The sequence below is a fragment of the Sprattus sprattus genome (assembly GCF_963457725.1).
Source record: "Sprattus sprattus genome assembly, chromosome: 5".
Classification (NCBI taxonomy): Eukaryota; Metazoa; Chordata; class Actinopteri; order Clupeiformes; family Clupeidae; genus Sprattus; species Sprattus sprattus.
The window spans coordinates 3,676,729-3,697,024 of record NC_137924.1 but is presented as its reverse complement, the minus strand read 5'-3'; the positions used below and the strand labels follow the sequence as shown (position 1 = coordinate 3,697,024).

Genomic DNA, 20,296 nt, shown 5'->3' with positions numbered 1-20,296 from the left:
GACCGCTGGTCTTCTAGTAGATCTGCACACAGCTCCTTCAGATCACAGACAGGACCAGAGGATAAACTGGCAACTAATTTAAAGAAAGCAAGCAGCTTTAATCTTCTTCCACCAAACAGTAAGCAAAAAATTCAGACAAACCTTTTAAGCAGGGATTTTCAACCAGGGGTCCGCGCCCCTATGATATTTCAACACATTTCCAGATAACTGTTGAGTATCGTGAAAAAATTCTAAAATAAGTCAAATATTGCCTGAGAAATACTGATATATATACCCATATTCAGCGAGGAAATAACACCGACAAATGCTACAGGCAGAATATCTGTGCAGGGGGCGTGGTGGCGGCGGTTACAAACACGCACGCGCAGGCACATCAGTGGGCCGCAAATTACTTTCTAGTCAGAATGGTGGTCCCTGGGACAAAACCAGTTGAAAACCCCTGTTTTAAGGGTTCTTCCCAGGAAGGTAAACTGGTTATTTGAAAACAGAGATTTGTGGAAGTTTGTTGTTCTGTAGGCCGATGTGTCTGTTCCTTCACTGATATTTGTCCTGTTTCATAGTGAGTGGAGAATCCAGTAGAGACTCTGACCGCTGGTCTCCCAGTAGATCTGCACACAGCTCCCTCAGATCACAGACAGGACCAGAGGACCAGCAGGCAACTCATTTAAAGAAAGCAAGCAGCTTTAATCTTCTTCCACCAAACAGTAAGCAAACAATTCAGACAAACCTTTTAAGGGGTTCTTCCAAGGAACGTAAGCAGGTTATTTGAAAACAGAGATTTGTGGGAGTTGGTTTTTCTGTAGGCCGATGTTTCTGTTCCTTCACTGACATTTATCCTGTTCCATAGTGAGTGGAGAATCCACTGAAGACTCTGACCGCTGGTCTTTCACCAGCTCTGCATACAGCTCCCTCAGATCACAGACAGGATATGACATCAGCTCTCTCCGTGGATCAGTGAGGTCTACAGCTTCTTCCCAAAGTTCCGGAATTGGATCTTTGAGTTCTAGAGCTGGTTCTATTCGGAGCTCAGATTCCAGAACATCAAAATTCACAAACCAATTTAATAAGAAAAAGGCCCATGGAGACCTTCTTGAGGCACAGGAGGACAAGGGCAACAGACAAGGGCAACAAGAGTCAGAAGCAGATATCAAAGAAGGAAAACTATGAGTCTGACGTGGTGTAAACCTGTTAAAGTCTTCCTGTAAACAACTTCCTGATTACATTCCTACTTTTCAGAGAGAAGATCAGTGCAGCAACACCTGGAGCTCCACAGTGAAAAAGTGTGGAGTCACACTATAGTGCTGTTCACCTGTGGAGACTAGCTAGGGAGACACACCCATTGAGCGCTATGTACTGTATATTTATCTTAACATTAAAGTTGCACAGCCGATTTAGAGCTGTAATATTCTCCGATTCTAACCAGCCTGTTAGAGTTGATAGCCGATGCAGAGCAGTAATACTCTCCTGTTCTAACCAGCTTATACAGCCATTCTGTAAACCAAAGACTGATTACATTCCTACTTTTCAGTGAGCCTCTTGTTCAGTGAGCCTCTTCAATGTGTTCTGAGATAATGTTTGTCTTTACTATAATGCTGTTCACCCGTGGAGACTGTCTGGGAGACACACCTATTTAGCGCTATATATATTTTTTATTTAACATGAAAGTTGCACAAACGATGTAGAGCAGTACAATTAACTTGTTAAAGTTTATATCAGCTGCTGAATCAAGCTGTGAGCTGTCAAATTGATCTGAACTCTGAATCTAGTGTGAATATAATATTTGTGTGTTGGTGTTGTTATTTTATTTTGAAACTTGTAAATTGGTGTACACTTAAACTCAAACTTTATCTTACAGTAAATAAAGAAGAACATTATGTATCAGTTCAGCTCCTCTGCCTGACATTCACTCCATCTCTGGCAATGTATTATACTGAGAAGTATTGGACTCAAATGCTCGACTCGGAGAGGGAGATGATAAGGATTAACTTTTTCTGATTGGGTTTTGTGGTGGAAAATCTGTAAATTGAATATTACTAATCTGTGTGTATATTATTAACTAACAAAGCTACAGACACACACTCCTACTCACGGCCAGAGATGGACACACTCCCACTCACAGTCAGAGATTAACACACACTCATATTAAAGTCCTGAGCTGGACACACACTCCTACTAACACCTACAGATGGACACACACAAACACACATTTACTCACTCATACAGTTACACGCTCACTCACATACATGCACATACACATACACACACACACACACAGGCAGAAGTACAGAGGCAGACGCCCACGGACCCTGCTTGCGCACACACCCACACACACACATCCCGAGGAGTACGATAACATGGCGGCCTATGTCGACTGCATGCGACTCGCAGTTTTTGTTCAATATGTGAAAAATGATAATACTGTATGAATCAATAGAATGTTCATAATAAGTACCAAGATATGGGTGTAACATAGCATGAGATACTACAGTGATAAATGATTGCAAAAGTCTTTAAAATTAACATGTTAGACTTTGAAAACGCGAGTCGCCATAGGCCTCAGTACTCCTCTTCTAGAGGTCTCTGGGGAGTACTGATAAGACCCACTCCAGTGTCATAGAAAGTTCACTCTTGCAGGTGCACATGCTGTCTATTCAGCAGAAACGTAGAAAGTATATAAGCCATTGCATATCTTTGTATCAGGAGCACTGTCTGCAGACATGCTCAGGTTTGTGACGTTGGTATAGCACTGACTGAATAAACTTCTTGTTTCACACTCTGCCGGTCTGCTGGACTTTGTGAGTATTTTCACCACAAGTAACAAGAACTTAGAGTTTTAACCAGATCAGAAGACTGTATATTTTTCCTACTTTTAAACTATAAATCTGACACAACAGTTTGGTACACGGAGTGGCAGTCCATAACACACAAACAAATCCAGTAGGTGTCAGGCAGTAGCAGGGTTCGGTGAAAATCCAGTCTAAGTTCAGTACATGGGTAGAAGGTTGTAGAACAGGCAGAGGTACAGACAGGGAAGAGGCAAAAGCGGAGTTGATTAAACAGGACGGGGTCAGAATCACTAGAAACTTAATATGCATAGAAATCGATGCGACGCTTGAAACATGGGGAAACAAAGATGAACTGGCAACAAGACATTCAATAAGGTGGAGCACACAGGCAGGGAGTGAGGAGTATGAACAGAAGAATAAACGATAAACATCAGGCAAACTGAACTAGTAAACAGGACTGGACAAAACAGTCCATGTCTGATGAAGGAAAACGTTTTGTCCTCAACCCTTCATTGAAACAGAGGCACTGTGTTTACCAAACAGAACATGGGAATATAGAGGGGAATTGTGGGAGTGTTTGAATTTTGTAGTGGAGAGAATATCTCATTAGTTGTAGTTTGAAACTTGACCTAGAGGGACTGAAGAGTTGTGTTTATCGTACATGCAGGGGTATTGTCAAGGGCAGGGGTTCTCAATAGCCGGATCTAGACCCAGACTCAATCAAATGTGGACCGAAGCCAAAATCAACACTGGTTATTGGTGCGTGTTTTCGCGCTACATATTTTTTTCCTACTCAATGTGGTTTCTCTCTTCCATGTCCAATCCAGAGGTCAGGAGCTGTTATAACAACATCACTATGACAACTCACTCACTCAATGTTGCCCGCAAGCTATGTGGGTCACGCAGGTTGTCTGTGTCAATGGCAACAACGCGTGCAGATAGATTTGTGAACTGTATCTTTTTCTCATCAAGCGAAAATCATGGAGTGCTTTAAACCCGACAAAAAAACGAAAAGTTGATTCCAAAAATCGCTAATTTAAGACAGAGTGGACTGTCAAGTATGCATTTGTGCTACCTGTGCGAAGCACAACACGGATTTGTTTAATCTGCAACGAGTCAGTGTCGGGGAGGTGCTGTTGAGTCCCACGGCACAGGTGTCAGTGTGGAGGAGGTGCTGTTGAGTCCCATGGCACAGGTGTCAGTGTGGAGGGAGGTGCTGTTGAGTCCCATGGCACAGGTGTCAATGTGGAGGGAGGTGCTGTTGAGACCCATGGCACAGGTGTCAGTGTGGAGGGAGGTGCTGTTGAGTCCCATGGCACAGGTGTCAGTGTGGAGGGAGGTGCTAAAAGGTCTCTCTGGTGGAGGAGAGAGTGGAGTAGGTTTGGCAGCAGGAGTCCCACACAGGTGAGTGCAGAGCCAACAGACGGTCCCTTTACAGTTTCACCCACATCAACACAGCAAATATGGCAGCAGTGAATACTGAGACACAAATGCCTGATAAAATCTTTCCCATCTTCTTGGTTGTGGAAGTACCCTGCTGATGGAAATTGTGGTGACTGAAGCTCATCAGTCTGTTTATTTTGATAACATACATTCCATGGGGGCTAACCAATCAGAGGAGAGGACACGTAGCTGTCCTCTTAACCAGTGAGATCTGTTTCTTAGCTGGCTCTATTTTCCGCAGACGCCACTGTTTGATTGCATCCTGATTTTTTTTTCAGATGTCACAGGATCAGGTAAAGAAACTCCCTTTCATGAAAGAAATATATAATAGTTTTACAAAGATAAAAGATGACTTGTGCTTTTTTCTTAATTCTCATGTGGAAGTGACTATAATAGAGGGATAGCTTTATGGCATTACAGTGTTAATGCTGCTGCAGTGACCCACACCACAGACAGTAGAGAGTGGTTATCCACACTGACTGACTGACTGGATTCAGAGGACATGGCAGCGCTTACACTCAGACCCAGTGAGTTACGCATTCACTTGTTTCATCTCAGTTTAAATTTAGCAAAAGTCTGCAGTCATTTTAATGTCTGACCTTAAAAGTTTCTTAAGCTTTCGCTATTCTTTTATACTTTCTTTCGTAAAGCCGTCACCCATGAACTCACAGAGTTGAGGATTGTGCTGCTGGGATACAGAAGAGCTGGGAAGAGTTCATCAGGAAACACCATCCTGTGCAGAGAGGAGTTTGATACTGTAGGGGGAACAGCTCAGTGTGTGAAGAGACAGGGACAAGTAGCAGGGAGACAGGTCACTGTGGTGGAGGCTCCAGGATGGTGGAGGAAGTATAATTTAGAGGAAACTCCTAAACTGACTAAAAATGAGATTGAGCTCAGTGTGTCTCTGTGTCCTCCTGGACCCCACGCTATGCTGCTGGTCATACGTGTGGACACTCCATTAACAGAAACAGAGAAACAATTAGTACAGGAACACCTGGAGCTTGTCAGTGAGAGAGTGTGGAGTCACACTTTAGTGCTATTCACCCGTGGAGACTTGCTGGGAGACACACCCATTGAGCAGCACATTGAGAGTGAAGGAGAGAGTCTGCAGTGGCTGGTAGAGAAATGTGGGAACAGATATCATGTCCTCAACAATGAGAAGAGAGAAGATCACATGCAGGTTACACAACTGATGGAGAAGATAGAAGAGATGGTGGCGGGAAACAGAGGACAACATTATGAGATGGAGAGACAGAGAATAGAAATACTGCAGGAGAAGAGGAGGAGAGATGAAGAGAGAGTGAAAGAGAGGATGATGAAGGTGAAGATAGAGAGAGAGTCTCTAAGATCACTGATGGGTGAGTGAAGAATCTCATATTCAACAGCTTCCCTTTTGCTGCTCATCTCCAATGGTTTGTACATTAGCTTTCTTTACACATTGTCCTTTTTATACATGTCCATTGGTACATAATGTACTATGTGGATTAAGCATGCATTTGACATCATGTTGCCTCTATAGTTGACTATGATTAAAGTAATTCAGAATAACTATAACCTGCACTGACTGACTTGTGCTTCTTTATGTCAGGTGATTCTCTTCATCTGTCAGAGTTGAGGATTGTGCTGCTGGGATACAGATGTACTGGGAGAAGTTCATCAGGAAACACCATCCTGGGCAGAGAGGAGTTTGATACTGTAGGGAGAACAGCTCAGTGTGTGAAGAGACAGGGACAAGTAGCAGGGAGGCAGGTCACTGTGGTGGAGGCTCCAGGGTGGTGGAGTAATTTTCAGTTAGAGCATACTCGTGAACTGACTAAAGAGGAGATTGAGCTCAGTGTGTCTCTGTGTCTTCCTGGACCCCACGCTCTGCTGGTCATTTTAGATTTGGACTTTTCATTCACAGAGAAAGAGAGAAGATCAGTGCAGAAACACCTGGAGCTCCTCAGTGAGAGAGTGTGGAGTCACACTATAGTGCTATTCACCCGTGGAGACTGGCTGGGAGACACACCCATTGAGCAGCACATTGAGAGTGAAGGAGAGAGTCTGCAGTGGCTGGTAGAGAAATGTGGGAACAGATATCATGTCTTCAACAATCAGAAGAGAGAAGATCACATGCAGGTTACACAGCTGATGGAGAAGATAGAAGAGATGCTGGCAGGAAACGGAGGAACCCATTATGAGATGGAGGGACAGAGAATAGCTATACTGGAGGAGAAGAGGAGGAGAGATGAAGAGAGAGTGAAAGAGAGGATGATGAAGGTGAAGATAGAAAGAGAGTCTCTCAGATCACTGATGGGTGAGTTAAGTATCTCATATTCAACAACTTCCCTCTTGTTGCTCGTCTCCAATGGATTGAACATCAGCTTTCTTTACACAGATACAGACATTTAACACAGCAGATAGTAGACACATGATCAGTGCATTTATTGCTACTGATAAACACATTGACTACATTGACAAGTGTAATTTTTCATACATGTCCATTAATAGATAATGTGCTATGTGGGTTGAGTACTGTATACATTTGACTTCATGTTGCCTCTATAGCTGACTATGAAAGCAAGTTATTCAGAAGAACTATAACCTGCACTGACTGACTTGTGGTTCTTCATGTCAGGTGATTCTCTTCATCTGTCTGAATTGAGGATTGTGCTGCTTGGATACAGAAGATCTGGAAAGACTTCATCAGGAAACACCATCCTGGGCAGAGAGGAGTTTGATACTGTAGGGAGAACAGCTCAGTGTGTGAAGAGACAGGGACAAGTAGCAGGGAGGCAGGTCATTGTAGTGGAGGCTCCAGGATGGTGGAGGAATTTCTCCTTGGATCAAACTCCCAACATGACTAAAGAGCAGATTGAGCTCAGTGTGTCTCTGTGTCTTCCTGGACCCCACTCTTTGCTGCTGGTCATAGATGTGGACATTCTTTTCACAGAGACACACAGAAGATCCCTACAGGAACATCTGGAGCTTCTCAGTGAGAGAGTATGGATTCACACTATAGTGCTGTTCACCCGTGGAGACTGGCTGGGATACACACCCATTGAACAGCACATTGAGAGTGAAGGAGAGAGTCTGCAGTGGCTGGTAGAGAAATGTGGGAACAGATATCATGTTTTCAACAATCAGAAGAGAGAAGATCACATGCAGGTTACACAGCTGATGGAGAAGATAGAAGAGATGGTGGCAGGAAACGGAGGAACCCATTATGAGATGGAGAGACAGAGAATAGCTATACTGGAGGAGAAGAGGAAGAGAGATGAAGAGAGAGTGAAAGAGAGGATTATGAAGGTGAAGATAGAGAGAGAGTCTCTGAGATCACTGATGGGTGAGTTAAGAATCTCATATTCAACAACGTCCATTTTGTTGCTCGTCTCCAATGGATTGTACATTAGCTTTCTTTACACAGATACAGACATTTTACATTCAGTGCATTTATTACTGATGAACACATTGACTAAGTGTCATTTTTCATACATGTCCATTAATACATAATGTACTATGTGGATTAAGTGTGCATTTGACATCATGTTGCCTCTATAGCTGACTATGCTGACATTTATTGCTGCTGATTGCTAACCCATTGACACAAGAGGCGTAATTGTAGGGGGTGCAGCAGGTGCAGTCACACCTGGGCCCTTGGGTCTGAGGGGCCCGTAGCCGGGGCCCACAGATATATTTATGTCTATAAATGGACGGGCCCACCACAGTACTGCATCTTACAGAAGTTTCAGACTCAAATTTCGGCGCTCAAATACGGATGTGTTCAGTGAAGAACTGGTAATACATTAGTGAGAGTGTCTAATGCTGTATATGCACTTGAAAGGTCAAACTCATCTCCACCATTGTAGGTATATTAATAAGTTATTTTTTTCTTTGGTATTTTTGTCATATTCAGATTTCCAATGATGATGGTTGGGGAATATGTATGTTGTAGTCCAATGTCAAGTCTCTATTTGATCATGTGACGAGATGATATGATATAGCTAGCTTAGGCGCAAAATCTGAATGTCAAGACCGACAAACTGACTGAGCACAGCCAGAGGCACAGCACACCTTCAAGCCGAACTATGCCTTTCAAACATAAAAGTGGTGATGCATGATTTGCTTTTTCAATGGGCAGGATAACCAGACCATTCAGCCTCTCCTGCTCCTCAGGTAGGTCTTAATTAGTTTCAATTTGGAAAAGGATCGCTCGGCTATTGCCACTGTCAGAAACAATAGCAGGGCAGTGCACACGGAGTGATAATCCATAATCAGCAACTTGGCAAAATCAGAGACTGCGGACGGCTCAGCAAACTCTGCTCTAAAGCAGGTCCTGAATAATAGGAGTTGAGCACCAAACGTTATTCCTATATCCCTGTTGCAGTGGTCAGACAGACGATTTATCTGGTCATATAGCTCATCATTGCCTGCAAGCTCATGACCAATACAACAGGTACATAGCAATAACGTTTCCTGCACAACTCCTATCCTTCAAACTGCCGAGCCCTTATTAAACAAGTTGTTATAATTTCGGAGTCAGGTCGTCGCCGAGCTGTTTTATTGTGTGTGTGTTTTTCAGATATAAGTAAAGCTGTTCCAAATAATGCCTTTCATCAGTGCTTTAAGAACCTGTCTACTTTCAGAATACAATAGCCAAAGTAACTAATTTGTCCGTTAAATCCAACACATTGTTGATAAAATATATATACGCCAATGGTGTGTGTGCGCACCTCAGGCACAAGGGACATTCATAACTACCTTACGCCACTGACTAGGGCCCTTCATAATAGCCTGCACCTGGGCCCGTTGTAACTACGTTACGCCACTGATTGTCAGGATAGACAAGTGTCATTTTTCATACAAGTCCATTAATACATATTGTACTACGTGGATTAATCATGCATTTGACATCATGTTGCCTCTATAACTGACTATGATTTACAGTTATTCAGAAAAACTATAACCTGCACTGACTGACTTGTGCTTCTTCATGCATGTCAGGTGATTCTCATCATCTGTCAGAGTTGAGGATTGTGCTGCTGGGATACATAGATGCTGGGAAGAGTTCATCAGGAAACACCATCCTGGGCAGAGAGGAGTTTGATACTGTAGGGAGACCAGCTCAGTGTGTGAAGAGACAGGGACAAGTAGCAGGGAGGCAGGTCACTGTGGTGGAGGCTCCAGGATGGTGGAGGTTTCATCAGTTAGAGACAACTCCTGAACTTACCAAAGAGGAGATTGAGCTCAGTGTATCTCTGTGTCCTCCTGGACCCCACGCTCTGCTGCTTGTCGTACCTGTGGACAACTCATTTGTTGAAACATACAAAAGATCAGTACAGGAACACCTGGAGCTCCTCAGTGAGAGAGTGTGGAGTCACACTTTAGTGCTGTTCACCTGTGGAGACTGGCTTGGAGACATACCCATTGAGCAGCACATTGAGAGTGAAGGAGAGAGTCTGCAGTGGCTGGTAGAGAAATGTGGGAGCAGATATCATGTCCTCAACAATCAGAAGAGAGAAGATCACATGCAGGTTACACAACTGATGGAGAACATAGAAGAGATGCTGGCAGGAAACAGAGGACATCATTATGAGATTGGTGAGTAACTCAGACAACCAACACTTATCTCAGCAAAACTTGTTTGCCAACACCCCTCATGAACAATTCAAAACAATTGACGAAGATAATCCAAAAGCCATGACAATCCAAATCTAATCTCTTTCCAACAACTAAAGATAACCAAATGCCGGGAAGACCAAAGCTCCCCCGACTGCCAGCTGATCAGGGCTTTTTTAGCCCATCCAATTACTGATGCACCTGTACCCAATCACCTGCTGTAGAGACAGAGCGAAACCAGGCATGCAAATATCACAGGGCAGGGCCTAGACCCAAGGTCGAAACAGGGGCATCATGATTATTCTGCCCTAGCAATTACGTGCATGTAAGGCGTAGACAGATAGACAACAATCCAGAGGGTGTATGATGTTCAGGTCTTTACTTTCTGATGCTCTCATTCCCAATGTATTTATTGTAAAACTATAAAACAGACACAAACACAGCAAATTACCATATGTCCAATTTATCCCGTTCAACATGTTTCGCGAATAAGAAGCTAGACACCAGACACGTTAGTTAGCTTAACAGTTGAAAATAGCTATCCCTCCCAACCAAAGGCAAACTACGCTAATAATTATGAATTTATTTAATTAAATTAACCCTCTTATTAATTACGGCACACACCGCACATAACACATCCCACAAACATTACATTTCAACTTACGGACGTTCCACTCCAAAGGTCGGACGATTTGACAGCTTCCATGCAGCTCTTTGAACACGTTAAAATAACTGACTATAACTGAATTCTCGCGGGCGAGACGTAACAAATGCACTCAAGGTGCAATACCGGAATGTACCAGTAGGTGTCCTTCTCGGACAACAAATTATGTTAACAAACAATGATCTCCTACCCCTGAGGGGATCATTCAGCTTATGAAACCCCAGTGTGGGGCAACATGATCTTTTATCCCTGATGGACTCATTCAACTCTATATGAAACCGAATTATATAATCACATCAGCCTTTTCAAATACAACCTTATTCATGTTTTAATGTCAGTATAACTCCTATTTATTCATTTCTAAATTCTGATTATGTCTTTCTCCCTGTCAGTAACTGCAAACTCGCTCTCTGACCGCTGGTCTCCCAGTAGATCTGCACACAGCTCCTTGAGAACACAGACAGGACCAGAGGATCGACTGACACCTCATTTAAAGAAAGCAAGCAGCTTTAGTCTAATTCCACCAAACAGTAAGCAAACATTTCAGAAAAAGCTTTTCAGTGGTTCATCTATAACTAATGTTTATCCATTTCTAACTTCTGCCATTACAGATTATGTTCTAAAGACGGAGCTGGAGTAAGGGAATAGCACATACTGAAGTATCAACTAATGGCACAGGCTTATAGGACAAATTGAGATTGAACAGGTTCATAATGATAACCGTATTTAATCTTTTTGTGGTCCATTGCGTAATGATTGATTGAAAGACTATATTCATTTGAGTGCAAGTTGTGGTGTTCGAGGGAAATATTTGTTTTTGTTGCATGTTGTTAATGTTTTGTGAGTGTTTTACCAGGTTTCACATTTTCACCAGTGTTCTTCTGTTCCTTCACTGACATTTGTCCTGTTTCATAGTGAGTGGAGAATCCAGGAGAGACTCTGACCGCTGGTCTCCCAGTAGCTCTGCACACAGCTCCCTCAGAGCACAGACAGGACCAGAGGAACGACTGACACCTCATTTAAAGAAAGCAAGCAGCTATAGTCTTCTTCCACCAAACAGTGAGCAAATATTTCAGACAAACCTTTAAAGTGGTTCATCTATAACTATTGATTATCCATTTCTAACTTCTGATTATTTCTTCTCCCTGTCAGTGACTGCAGACTCCCTCTCTGACTCCTGGTCTCCCAGTAGATCTGCATCCAGTTCCTTCAGATCACAGACAGGATATGACATCAACTCTCTCCGTAGATCAGCGAGGTCTACGGCTTCTTCCCAAAGTTCTGGAATTGGATCTTTGAGTTCTAGACCTGGTTCTGTTCGGAACTCAGATTCCAGAAGATTTAAATTCCCAAACCTGTTTAATGTGAAGAAGGCTCATGGGGACCTTCTCGAGGCACACGAGGAATCAGACAAAGGCAACAAGAAGAGTTAGAAGAATATGACTATAACGTGCTGTAAACCAAAGACTTCCTGTAAATTACTTCCTGATAACATTCCTTCTTTTTCAGAGACAGAGAGCAGATCAGTGCAGAGACACCTGGAGCTTCTCAGTGATAGAGTGTGGAGTCACACTATAGTGCTGTTCACCTGTGGAGACTGGCTAGGGTTAGGGACACATTCACATAAGTTGCACGACCGATTTAGAGCAGTTATATTCTCCGATTCTAACCAGCCTATATAGACAACAACAAGAAAGAGATGGAGATATGTGATACCAGCCTTTGACTTATGAGCCTTCTTACTCCAACGACATGCTGTAACCAACACAAGTACAGGTTACATGAGAAGTTGCTTCTTTTCAGTGAGCCTCTTGTTCACAAAAAATAATGTGCTTTTATCTTCTCATATAGTTTGCTAATTACTGTTCTGACAAACAGTGCCTGTTTTCTCTACTTAATAGCTTGTGATACGATGTGTCCCATCCATTAGCTAGCTAGCTTGGTAGTTATAGTCATTCATCCAGCTATGGTTTTCTCCTTGATACAAGAGATTTTAACTGGTGGCATTCCATTATCCTGAATCATTCACAAACATGGACACAATTATGAATGCTGTCCATGAAGAATAATGGCTCTGACCGCCACCCATAAATTAACTCTAAGGGGGTTAGGTCTCATCCTCGACTACAATGGCCCTTTTACAACTTGAGGAGTAAAAGTTACCTTCTGATTTGTGCATTAAAAATTCTTGATTTGAGATAATGAAGGAGAAAATTACCTGATTTTGAAGTTATGAATATTCATTCCTGTGTAATATTACAACTACCCCAACTTGTGGTGCTATTGGGAATAGCTTCCACTAGAGCCTGTGTAAAATCAACAGGTGGGTTTGGAATTAGATAGTTGTTGTGAGGCCATTTCATCCATCCAAGTTGTTTGTACTTTTTTTGCAACGTTAGACTTTGAAGCAGGCCAGAAAATAGTAATCCTCAGATTTCACGTTGTCGAACCAGATTTAATTATCCAGACCATAGTGTAATATGTTGTAAGGCTATTTCATTCCTCATGTATCTTTACTTCCCTTCAGTATTTAACCAAAGAGTTACTCGATCCCTTATTCTGAATTATTTTTAATGGTTCATGTGTGTTAATGACTTAAAGAAACCTTTCTGTGAAAAAGTCCTGTGTCATTCATCGTCTGGGACTTCAGAAGTATAGGCCTACTGTATGAAATACCAGACATGGAGACGTCCCTGTCACTGCTCCGCCCACCAGGAGACGTTCCAGAGTTAAAAGAGTGAAACGTCTGTGAATGGTGGTTCCTGGCTGACGACCCTAAAGCTGATCCTCGGGCACCGGAGGAGGTGCGTCAGGCAGCAATGCCCAGCAGGAAATTCAAGCTACCTGTTCAATTAAATGTAGCTATGGAAAATTCCCATTAAAATGGGTTGGTCATTAAAATTAGTTTTCTCTTTGTTCTCTGTGTGCAATTTTATCTTTTTTCAGTCAGGAGAGCTTTGGTCTGCCCTGCATTTGCGCATCGTAGGATTGGCTAGAGATTGGATTGTGGATTGTCATCGGCGTCGTATGTTTAGCTTTAACCTTGAACTGACTTTGCATTACATCTTTTGATTCTATTCACAGCACTGACATTCACCACACATTAGCTTATAGATAAATATATACCTGTAACCTTTAATTAAAAAACGTATTTTGAATTATATATTATCATAAGTTCTGCGTGGCCTCCCCTTTATGTTTCATGCCTCTGAGCCGGGCACTTACAGAAGAAAATGTCATTTGTTTATCAGTTCAACTCTCTTGCCTGACATTCACTCCGTCTCTGGCACACGTCCATGTGTGATGAAGGGAAACGTTTTGTCCTCAACCCCTAATTGAAACGGAGGCACTGTGTTTACCAAACATAGCACTCCATACGGGTGAACACACACACACTGTGGATCATTGGGATTAGAGTTCTTACAGGTTCAGGGGGCAAATAAAAGTAAAGAAAACACAAGATGTGTCCAAACTTTTGACTGGTACTGTCTATATTTGTTTTTATTTAACATTTTCGGATGGGGGAAATGTTGAGGGAGACAAAATGTAAGTTTTTGGTCAAGACTGCAAAATAAATATGTGAAATATAGAAACAAACGAGGGCTCAAATGACTGAACTGACATCGGAACTATAGTAATACACTATTTTTCCGGGGGGATGTTTTAAGTCGAAACACCCAATGCTTCACCGACAGTGGTGTAGTAAATGGCTCTATGTGTTTTCTATAGCAGGTGTGTTTGCTTATTCATGGAACTAACACTAGTTTTGGTGTGATAACTATTCTCTTGGTAAGTGTCTCAGATAACTGTTTGCTGCTTGTGAGTTGGACACAGTATTCGCTACAACTCTCGATGAGTTTACCCCATTGATAGTTGGATATGCTACTGGTCAGTATGGAACAAACGTCATGAGTAAAGAGATATTAATTTGAAGGGCATGCCAACCCTCATCATAGCAGTACACTGTGACAGTTCAACGACCGACTGACCACCTATTACCATCATATAAAGCATATTGATGTTTTTGTATAGTTTCCACACGGCGGTATTTCAGCAACACGCCTTTCATTTACCAGTTTGAAGTAACGAAAAATAAACAGGGAGTTATTCGATATTGGACACATTATACAGTACATAGATTGGACACGTGGATAAAGTATTTAAGTGCATCTACGCTTCTCAAATGATGTGCGTTGGTCCTCACTCTCCCCAGCTGCAGCAAATAGCATGCTGATACAGACACTTCGCTGCGGCTAGCGGTAGCCAAGGACCATGTTCCTGAGGCATCCCAGATTGCTGCTTCGTTCACAGCCGTGGCTACTACTCGGGCGAAGCGTCCACAGCCCGGCTTCATTCCATCAGGTCAGCCTGCTGCCGGAGCGCAAGCGGCAAGGGGTCGTGTTCCCCTTCAGTGCGCTAGAGGGACACCTGGACCGCAGGGTGGACCGTGAAGACTTCCGGCTCTTCCACCCCAGTGAGGAGGACCTGCGGCGGGCAGAGGAGCTGTTCACACCCTCCGCCAGGCATGACATCCTCTATACTTCATCCGCAGTCAGAATGGACCACGTGCCTGTGACACAGCTGCCAGAGGTGTGTGTGTGTGTGTGTGCAGGTGTGTTTCATTGGCAGGATAATTGTTGGGAACTCGTTTGTAATCACCCCTGTGTGTGTGTGTAGGTGTGTTTCATTGGCAGGAGTAATGTTGGGAAATCATCTCTCATCAGGGCTCTGTTCTCTCTGGCTCCTCATGTTGAGGTCAGAGTCTCCAAAACACCGGTAAGACACAAGCACCTGCCCTAACCACGACCCCTTACCCTAACCATGACCCATGACCCCTAACCCCTTATCCTAACAATGACCCCTAACCATGACCCTAACCACGACCCCTAACCCCTTACCCTAACCATGACCTCTAACCATGACCCATTACCCTAACCATGACCCCTACCCCTTACCCTAACCATGACCCTTACCCTTATTTTCTTTACTTCATTATTGCTTTCTTGCTATCCCTATATTTTTTAAAACATTTCATTTGTTGTCTCTCTCTCTCTCTCTCTCTCTCTCTCTCTCTCTCTCCTACTCTCTCTATTCCTCTCTCTCCTTCTCTCTCTATTCCTCTCTCTCTCCTTCTCTCTCTATTCCTCTCCCTCTCTCTCCCCCCTCTCTCTCTCTCTCTCCTCCCTCTCTCTCCTCTCTTTCTTCTTCTCTCATCTCTCTCTCTCTCTCTCCCCCCTCTCTCCCCCCTCTCTCTTTCTCTCTCTCTCTCTCCCTCTCCCTTTCTCTCCCCCCCCCCTCTCTCTCTCCCTCACTCTCCCCCCTCCTTCTCTCTCGCTCTCTCTCCTTCTCTCTCTCCCTCTCTCCCTCTCTCCTCCAGGGTCACACTAAGAAGATGAACTTCTTCCAGGTGGGCAGGGCCTTCACTCTAGTGGACATGCCAGGATACGGCCATAAGGCCCCCAGAGACTTCGTTGACATGGTGGAGCCTTACCTGCAAGCCCGGAAAAAGTATGCATGTGTTTCCCTTGTCGTGTGTGTGTGTGTGTGTGTGTGTGTGTGTGAGAGAGAGAGAGAGAGAGAGAGAGAGAGACATGGGGGTGAGATCACTTTTATTGGTTTGTTGTGAGGTGTGCCAGCTAATGACAAGGCCTTCTGTTTTGGTCAAGGGGCGGTGTCAGTCTGGTGCAGACAATAGATAACTAACGTGTGTGTGTGTGTGTGTTGGTGTCAGTCTGGTGCAGACAATAGATAACTAACGTGTGTGTTTGTGTGTGTGCGTTGGTGTTGGTGTCAGTCTGGTGCAAACATTAGATAACTAACGTGTGTGTGTGTGTGTTGGTTCCAGTCTGGTTCGGACGTTCCTGCTGGTGGATGGGTTCGTTGGGCCTCAGAAAGCCGATCTGATCGCCGTGGAGATGTGTGAGGAGTTTGGACTGCCCTATGTGGTGAGTGTGTGTGTGTGTGTGTGTGTGAGGAGTTTGGACTGCCCTATGTGGTGAGTGTGTGTGTGTGTGTGTGTGTGTGCGGAGTTTGGACTGCCCTATGTGGTGAGTGTGTGTGTGTGTGTGTGTGTGTGTGTGTGTGTGTGTGTGTGTGTGCGGAGTTTGGACTGCCCTATGTGGTGAGTGTGTGTGTGTGTGTGTGTGTGTGTGTGCGGAGTTTGGACTGCCCTATGTGGTGAGTGTGTGTGTGTGTGTGTGTGTGTGTGTGTGAGAGTGTGTGTGTGTGTGTGTGTGTGTGTGTGTGTGTGTGTGTGTGTGTTTGGACTGCCCTATGTGGTGAGTAAAGTCTGTCCATCTGTGTTTCTGTTCATAACCGGTTGAAATGTTTCAGAAAGTTAAAAGGCAATGCAAGTGTTTGTTCTGCTGTTAGAATGACATCCAGCAGGTGGCAGTAGAAGGCAGCCTTTGGGTGTTCTACACAAGAAGCGTTTGGTGGTTGAGTTTGTCATTGGGAGAGATGATGAAATGTCAGTTGAAACATTTCATTCATCAGATTCCCTTAATGTGTCCTTTTCTTTCTCTTTGAGTTGAATTTTGATCTTTCACCATACAGTGAAAGAATAAATAATATAACAAATTAAACTAGAATGCGTTTCGTGAACGAACTGCGAGAGTGTGCTTGCTCTGCAGTGCAGTGGCCGAGTGCGCATATGTTGTTGAGGGGCCTCACAGACTGATATCTGAGAACAAAATCTGTATAGTACTGTGTTTTCTGTGGTCATAGTCATAATAGTTCCAGAGTTTCGTTATACTGACTTACTGAGCTAAGTGAATTATTGAAATTGTTGTCTTGGTAAAAGGAAACATCTCTGCAACAATATTGGAATGAATGCGGTTACATAGTCAGCTTTACTTAAAGTGTATTGTTAGATATAGCTTGTTAGACTTAATGCACTAAGAGTTAGACTGTAGGTCTAGTATCTAACGTAAGCAACACTTTCACTGTATAGATAGAGAGCACGTGTATCACATTGGTTTATAGTCTGTCAAATTAGTTGTAGTTATTGGTGTTCGTTGGCATAAAAAGTTAGTCTTCTCTTATAAGCCTATAGTACATCTGATTAGAGCTAGCAACCATGAAAAACCTCTTCTGAAACTAAGAAGGATAACTATGACTAAATGTGACTAAAACTAATATGCATTTTTGTCTTAAGACTGAATCTAAAATAGCTGCCAAAATTAATACATTTCAGTGTTCATTTTGGCAGCTATTTTAGATTCGGCAGCTATTTTAGATTCAGTGCATATTAGTTTTAGTCACATTTAGTCATAGTTATCCTTCTTAGTTTCAGTCTAGTTTTCGAAAACTGAGCACACTACAACAGCTACGATGTGTCCAGGTACATCTTCAAACGTTTTTCAGTTAACCTAATGATTCAAGGTCTCTCATGAATCATTACTCCCAGGACACGGGTTAATGTTAACTCACGCTATCGGCCACAAGTTAACCATTCTTTCAGTATAAGCAACTTTTGCATAGCCCCGCACAGCTAGGATAGCTCACGTTACCGTAGTAGGAATACAAGCATTAGCGCACTATATCCACACAAATAAATTCATGAATTACTTCACAGGTTTACTTAACAACTTGAATTAAGGAAAATGATCCCCCGTTACGGCTAGCTGAAACTGCCAGTGGATACTCCCGTTACGTAGTGTTAGTTAGCCTTTAGCCCCGTACTCAGATGTTACAGCTGCTTAACACAGCTAGGATAGCTAACGTTACCGTAGTGGGAATACAAGCTTTAGCTCACTATATCCACACAACTAAATTCATGAATTACTTCAAAGGTTTACTTCACAACTTGAATTAAGGAAAATGGCGTCTCCAACGTTAACGTAACGTTAATTTATATGTTAGCTGCTACCATTAAAATTTCAGTCAGTACACTGAAAATGCTGCCATTCAACTCACCTTAACGAAGTGGAAATACGGTAGCTAGGTTAGAAACTGTAGTTACTCTTATTCTTTCTCAAAGTTGAATTGAGAGGGACAGAGAAATACGGTTCCTCTTATTCTTTTTCAAAGTTGAATTGAGAGGGACAGAGAAAATGCGGTTCTTCCGATTTGGCGGAGGTGTCAGTGAGAAGCACAGCTGCAAGCCAGTTTAATGACCCTATTATGACGTCATAATGGCAGAGACCTCTGCCAATCAAGTCTATGGAGAAAAAAGGGGATGAAAAAGAGGGATAAAAAAAGGAGTGGCATGGGGTACCGCCACGAAAAGTCATAGCAGCTTGCACCGGATCGGGCCGGACGTTTTGGTGTTTGAATGGCTTCGGGCAAGCACACTAATAAGAAAAAGAAGAGTGCAGGAATGTAACCAAGTTAGTCGAAGTGCCAGTTTAGGAAGGGAATTAGTAATGATCTCCCTCTCCATAGGCCAGAGCAAGGTATTTATGGTTCATCTCTGTCTCTCTGTCTCTCGCTCTCGCTCTCTCTCTCCCCCCTCTCTCTCCCTCTCTCTCTCTCTCTCTCTCTCTCTCTCTTTCTCTCTCTCTCTCTCCCCCTCTCTTTCTTCCTCCCCCTCTCTCTCCCCCTCTCCCTCTCCCCTTCTCTCTCTCTCTCTATCCCTCTCTCCCTCTCTCTCTCTCTCTCTCTCTCTGTCTCTCTCTCTCTCTCTCACTCTCTCTCTCTCCCTCTCTCTCTGTAGATGGTGGTGACTAAGATAGATAAGGTCAGGCCAGGCCTTCTCCTTCCTCACCTGCTGCAGCTGCAGAGCCTCATCAAGACCCAGACCAAATACTGCTATGCCCAGCCCTTTCTAGTCAGGTAACACACACACACACACACACACACACACACACACACACACACACGCACACACACACCTGCTGCAGCTGCAGAGCCTCATCAAGACCCAGACCAAATACTGCTATGCACAGCCCTTTCTAGTCAGGTAACACACACACACACACACACACACACACACACACACACACACACACACACACACACACACACACACACACACACACACACACACAGCCCTTTCTAGTCAGGTAACACACACACACACACACACACACACACAGCCCTTTCTAGTCAGGTAAAATAGATACACACACACACACAGTGAGTGCAAAGGGTTTAAGTGAATGCAGATACTTACAGCTTTGGTAGTCCCTTGGCTTGACACCTTGCAGTGTGTGTTTTAAGTTATATTTACTGTGTCTGTGTGTGTGTGTGTGTGTGTCTAAACTCAGTAGTGTGTAGTAAAGGTCAGAGTTAGGCAGTATGCAACAGATTTCACACATTTGTCCTTTCAGTTTGGAGCGCATACACACATGTACAGAAACACACACACACACACACACACTCAAAATGCGTGCGCACTCAAACAAACAAACACACACACACACACACATGCACGGATGTACAAGAATACACACACACTCAATCATGCGCGCGCACACACACACACACACACACACACACACATACAGAAACATACACACACACACACACAGACACACACACACACATACAGAAACAGACACACACACACACACACACACACTGAAACATGCGTGCGCACACACGCACATACACACACGCACGTACAGAAATACACACACAGGCTCAAACATATGCGGGCACACACACACGCACACACACACACACACACACACGCACACACACACACACACACACACGCACACACACGCACACACACACGCACACACACTCAGACAGAGATCAGATAACTATCGATGCTCTGATAAGATAAGATGCAACACACACTGACACACACATTCACAGATGCACAGAGGCCAGATCGCTATCAGTGTCATGATACTGC

The 20,296-nt window shown here is 43.6% G+C and overlaps 2 protein-coding genes across 2 annotated transcripts in view; both read left to right on the top strand.

Annotated features, from left to right (window-relative positions):
* Positions 1-4,731: 4,731 nt before the first annotated feature.
* Positions 4,732-11,924, top strand: LOC308365591 (GTPase IMAP family member 8-like; the record flags this gene model as incomplete). The annotated part of the gene is made up of 8 exons (XM_080839057.1): positions 4,732-4,756; positions 4,880-5,587; positions 5,818-6,428; positions 6,607-6,691; positions 6,847-7,457; positions 8,628-8,664; positions 9,213-9,809; positions 11,821-11,924. The coding sequence occupies 8 exons, from the start codon at positions 4,732-4,734 to the stop codon at positions 11,922-11,924; spliced, it is 2,778 nt and encodes a 925-aa protein (XP_080695183.1).
* A 2,323-nt stretch (positions 11,925-14,247) lies between these two features.
* gtpbp8 (GTP binding protein 8) overlaps positions 14,248-20,296 on the top strand; it is a 7,311-nt gene continuing 1,262 nt past the window's right edge. The window contains exons 1-6 of the mRNA XM_080839104.1: positions 14,248-14,280; positions 14,705-15,081; positions 15,169-15,267; positions 15,869-15,999; positions 16,337-16,436; positions 19,148-19,266. Coding sequence (XP_080695230.1) covers positions 14,764-15,081; positions 15,169-15,267; positions 15,869-15,999; positions 16,337-16,436; positions 19,148-19,266 — 767 coding nt within the window. The 5' untranslated portion in view covers positions 14,248-14,280; positions 14,705-14,763. The remainder of the gene's footprint in view (positions 14,281-14,704; positions 15,082-15,168; positions 15,268-15,868; positions 16,000-16,336; positions 16,437-19,147; positions 19,267-20,296) is intronic.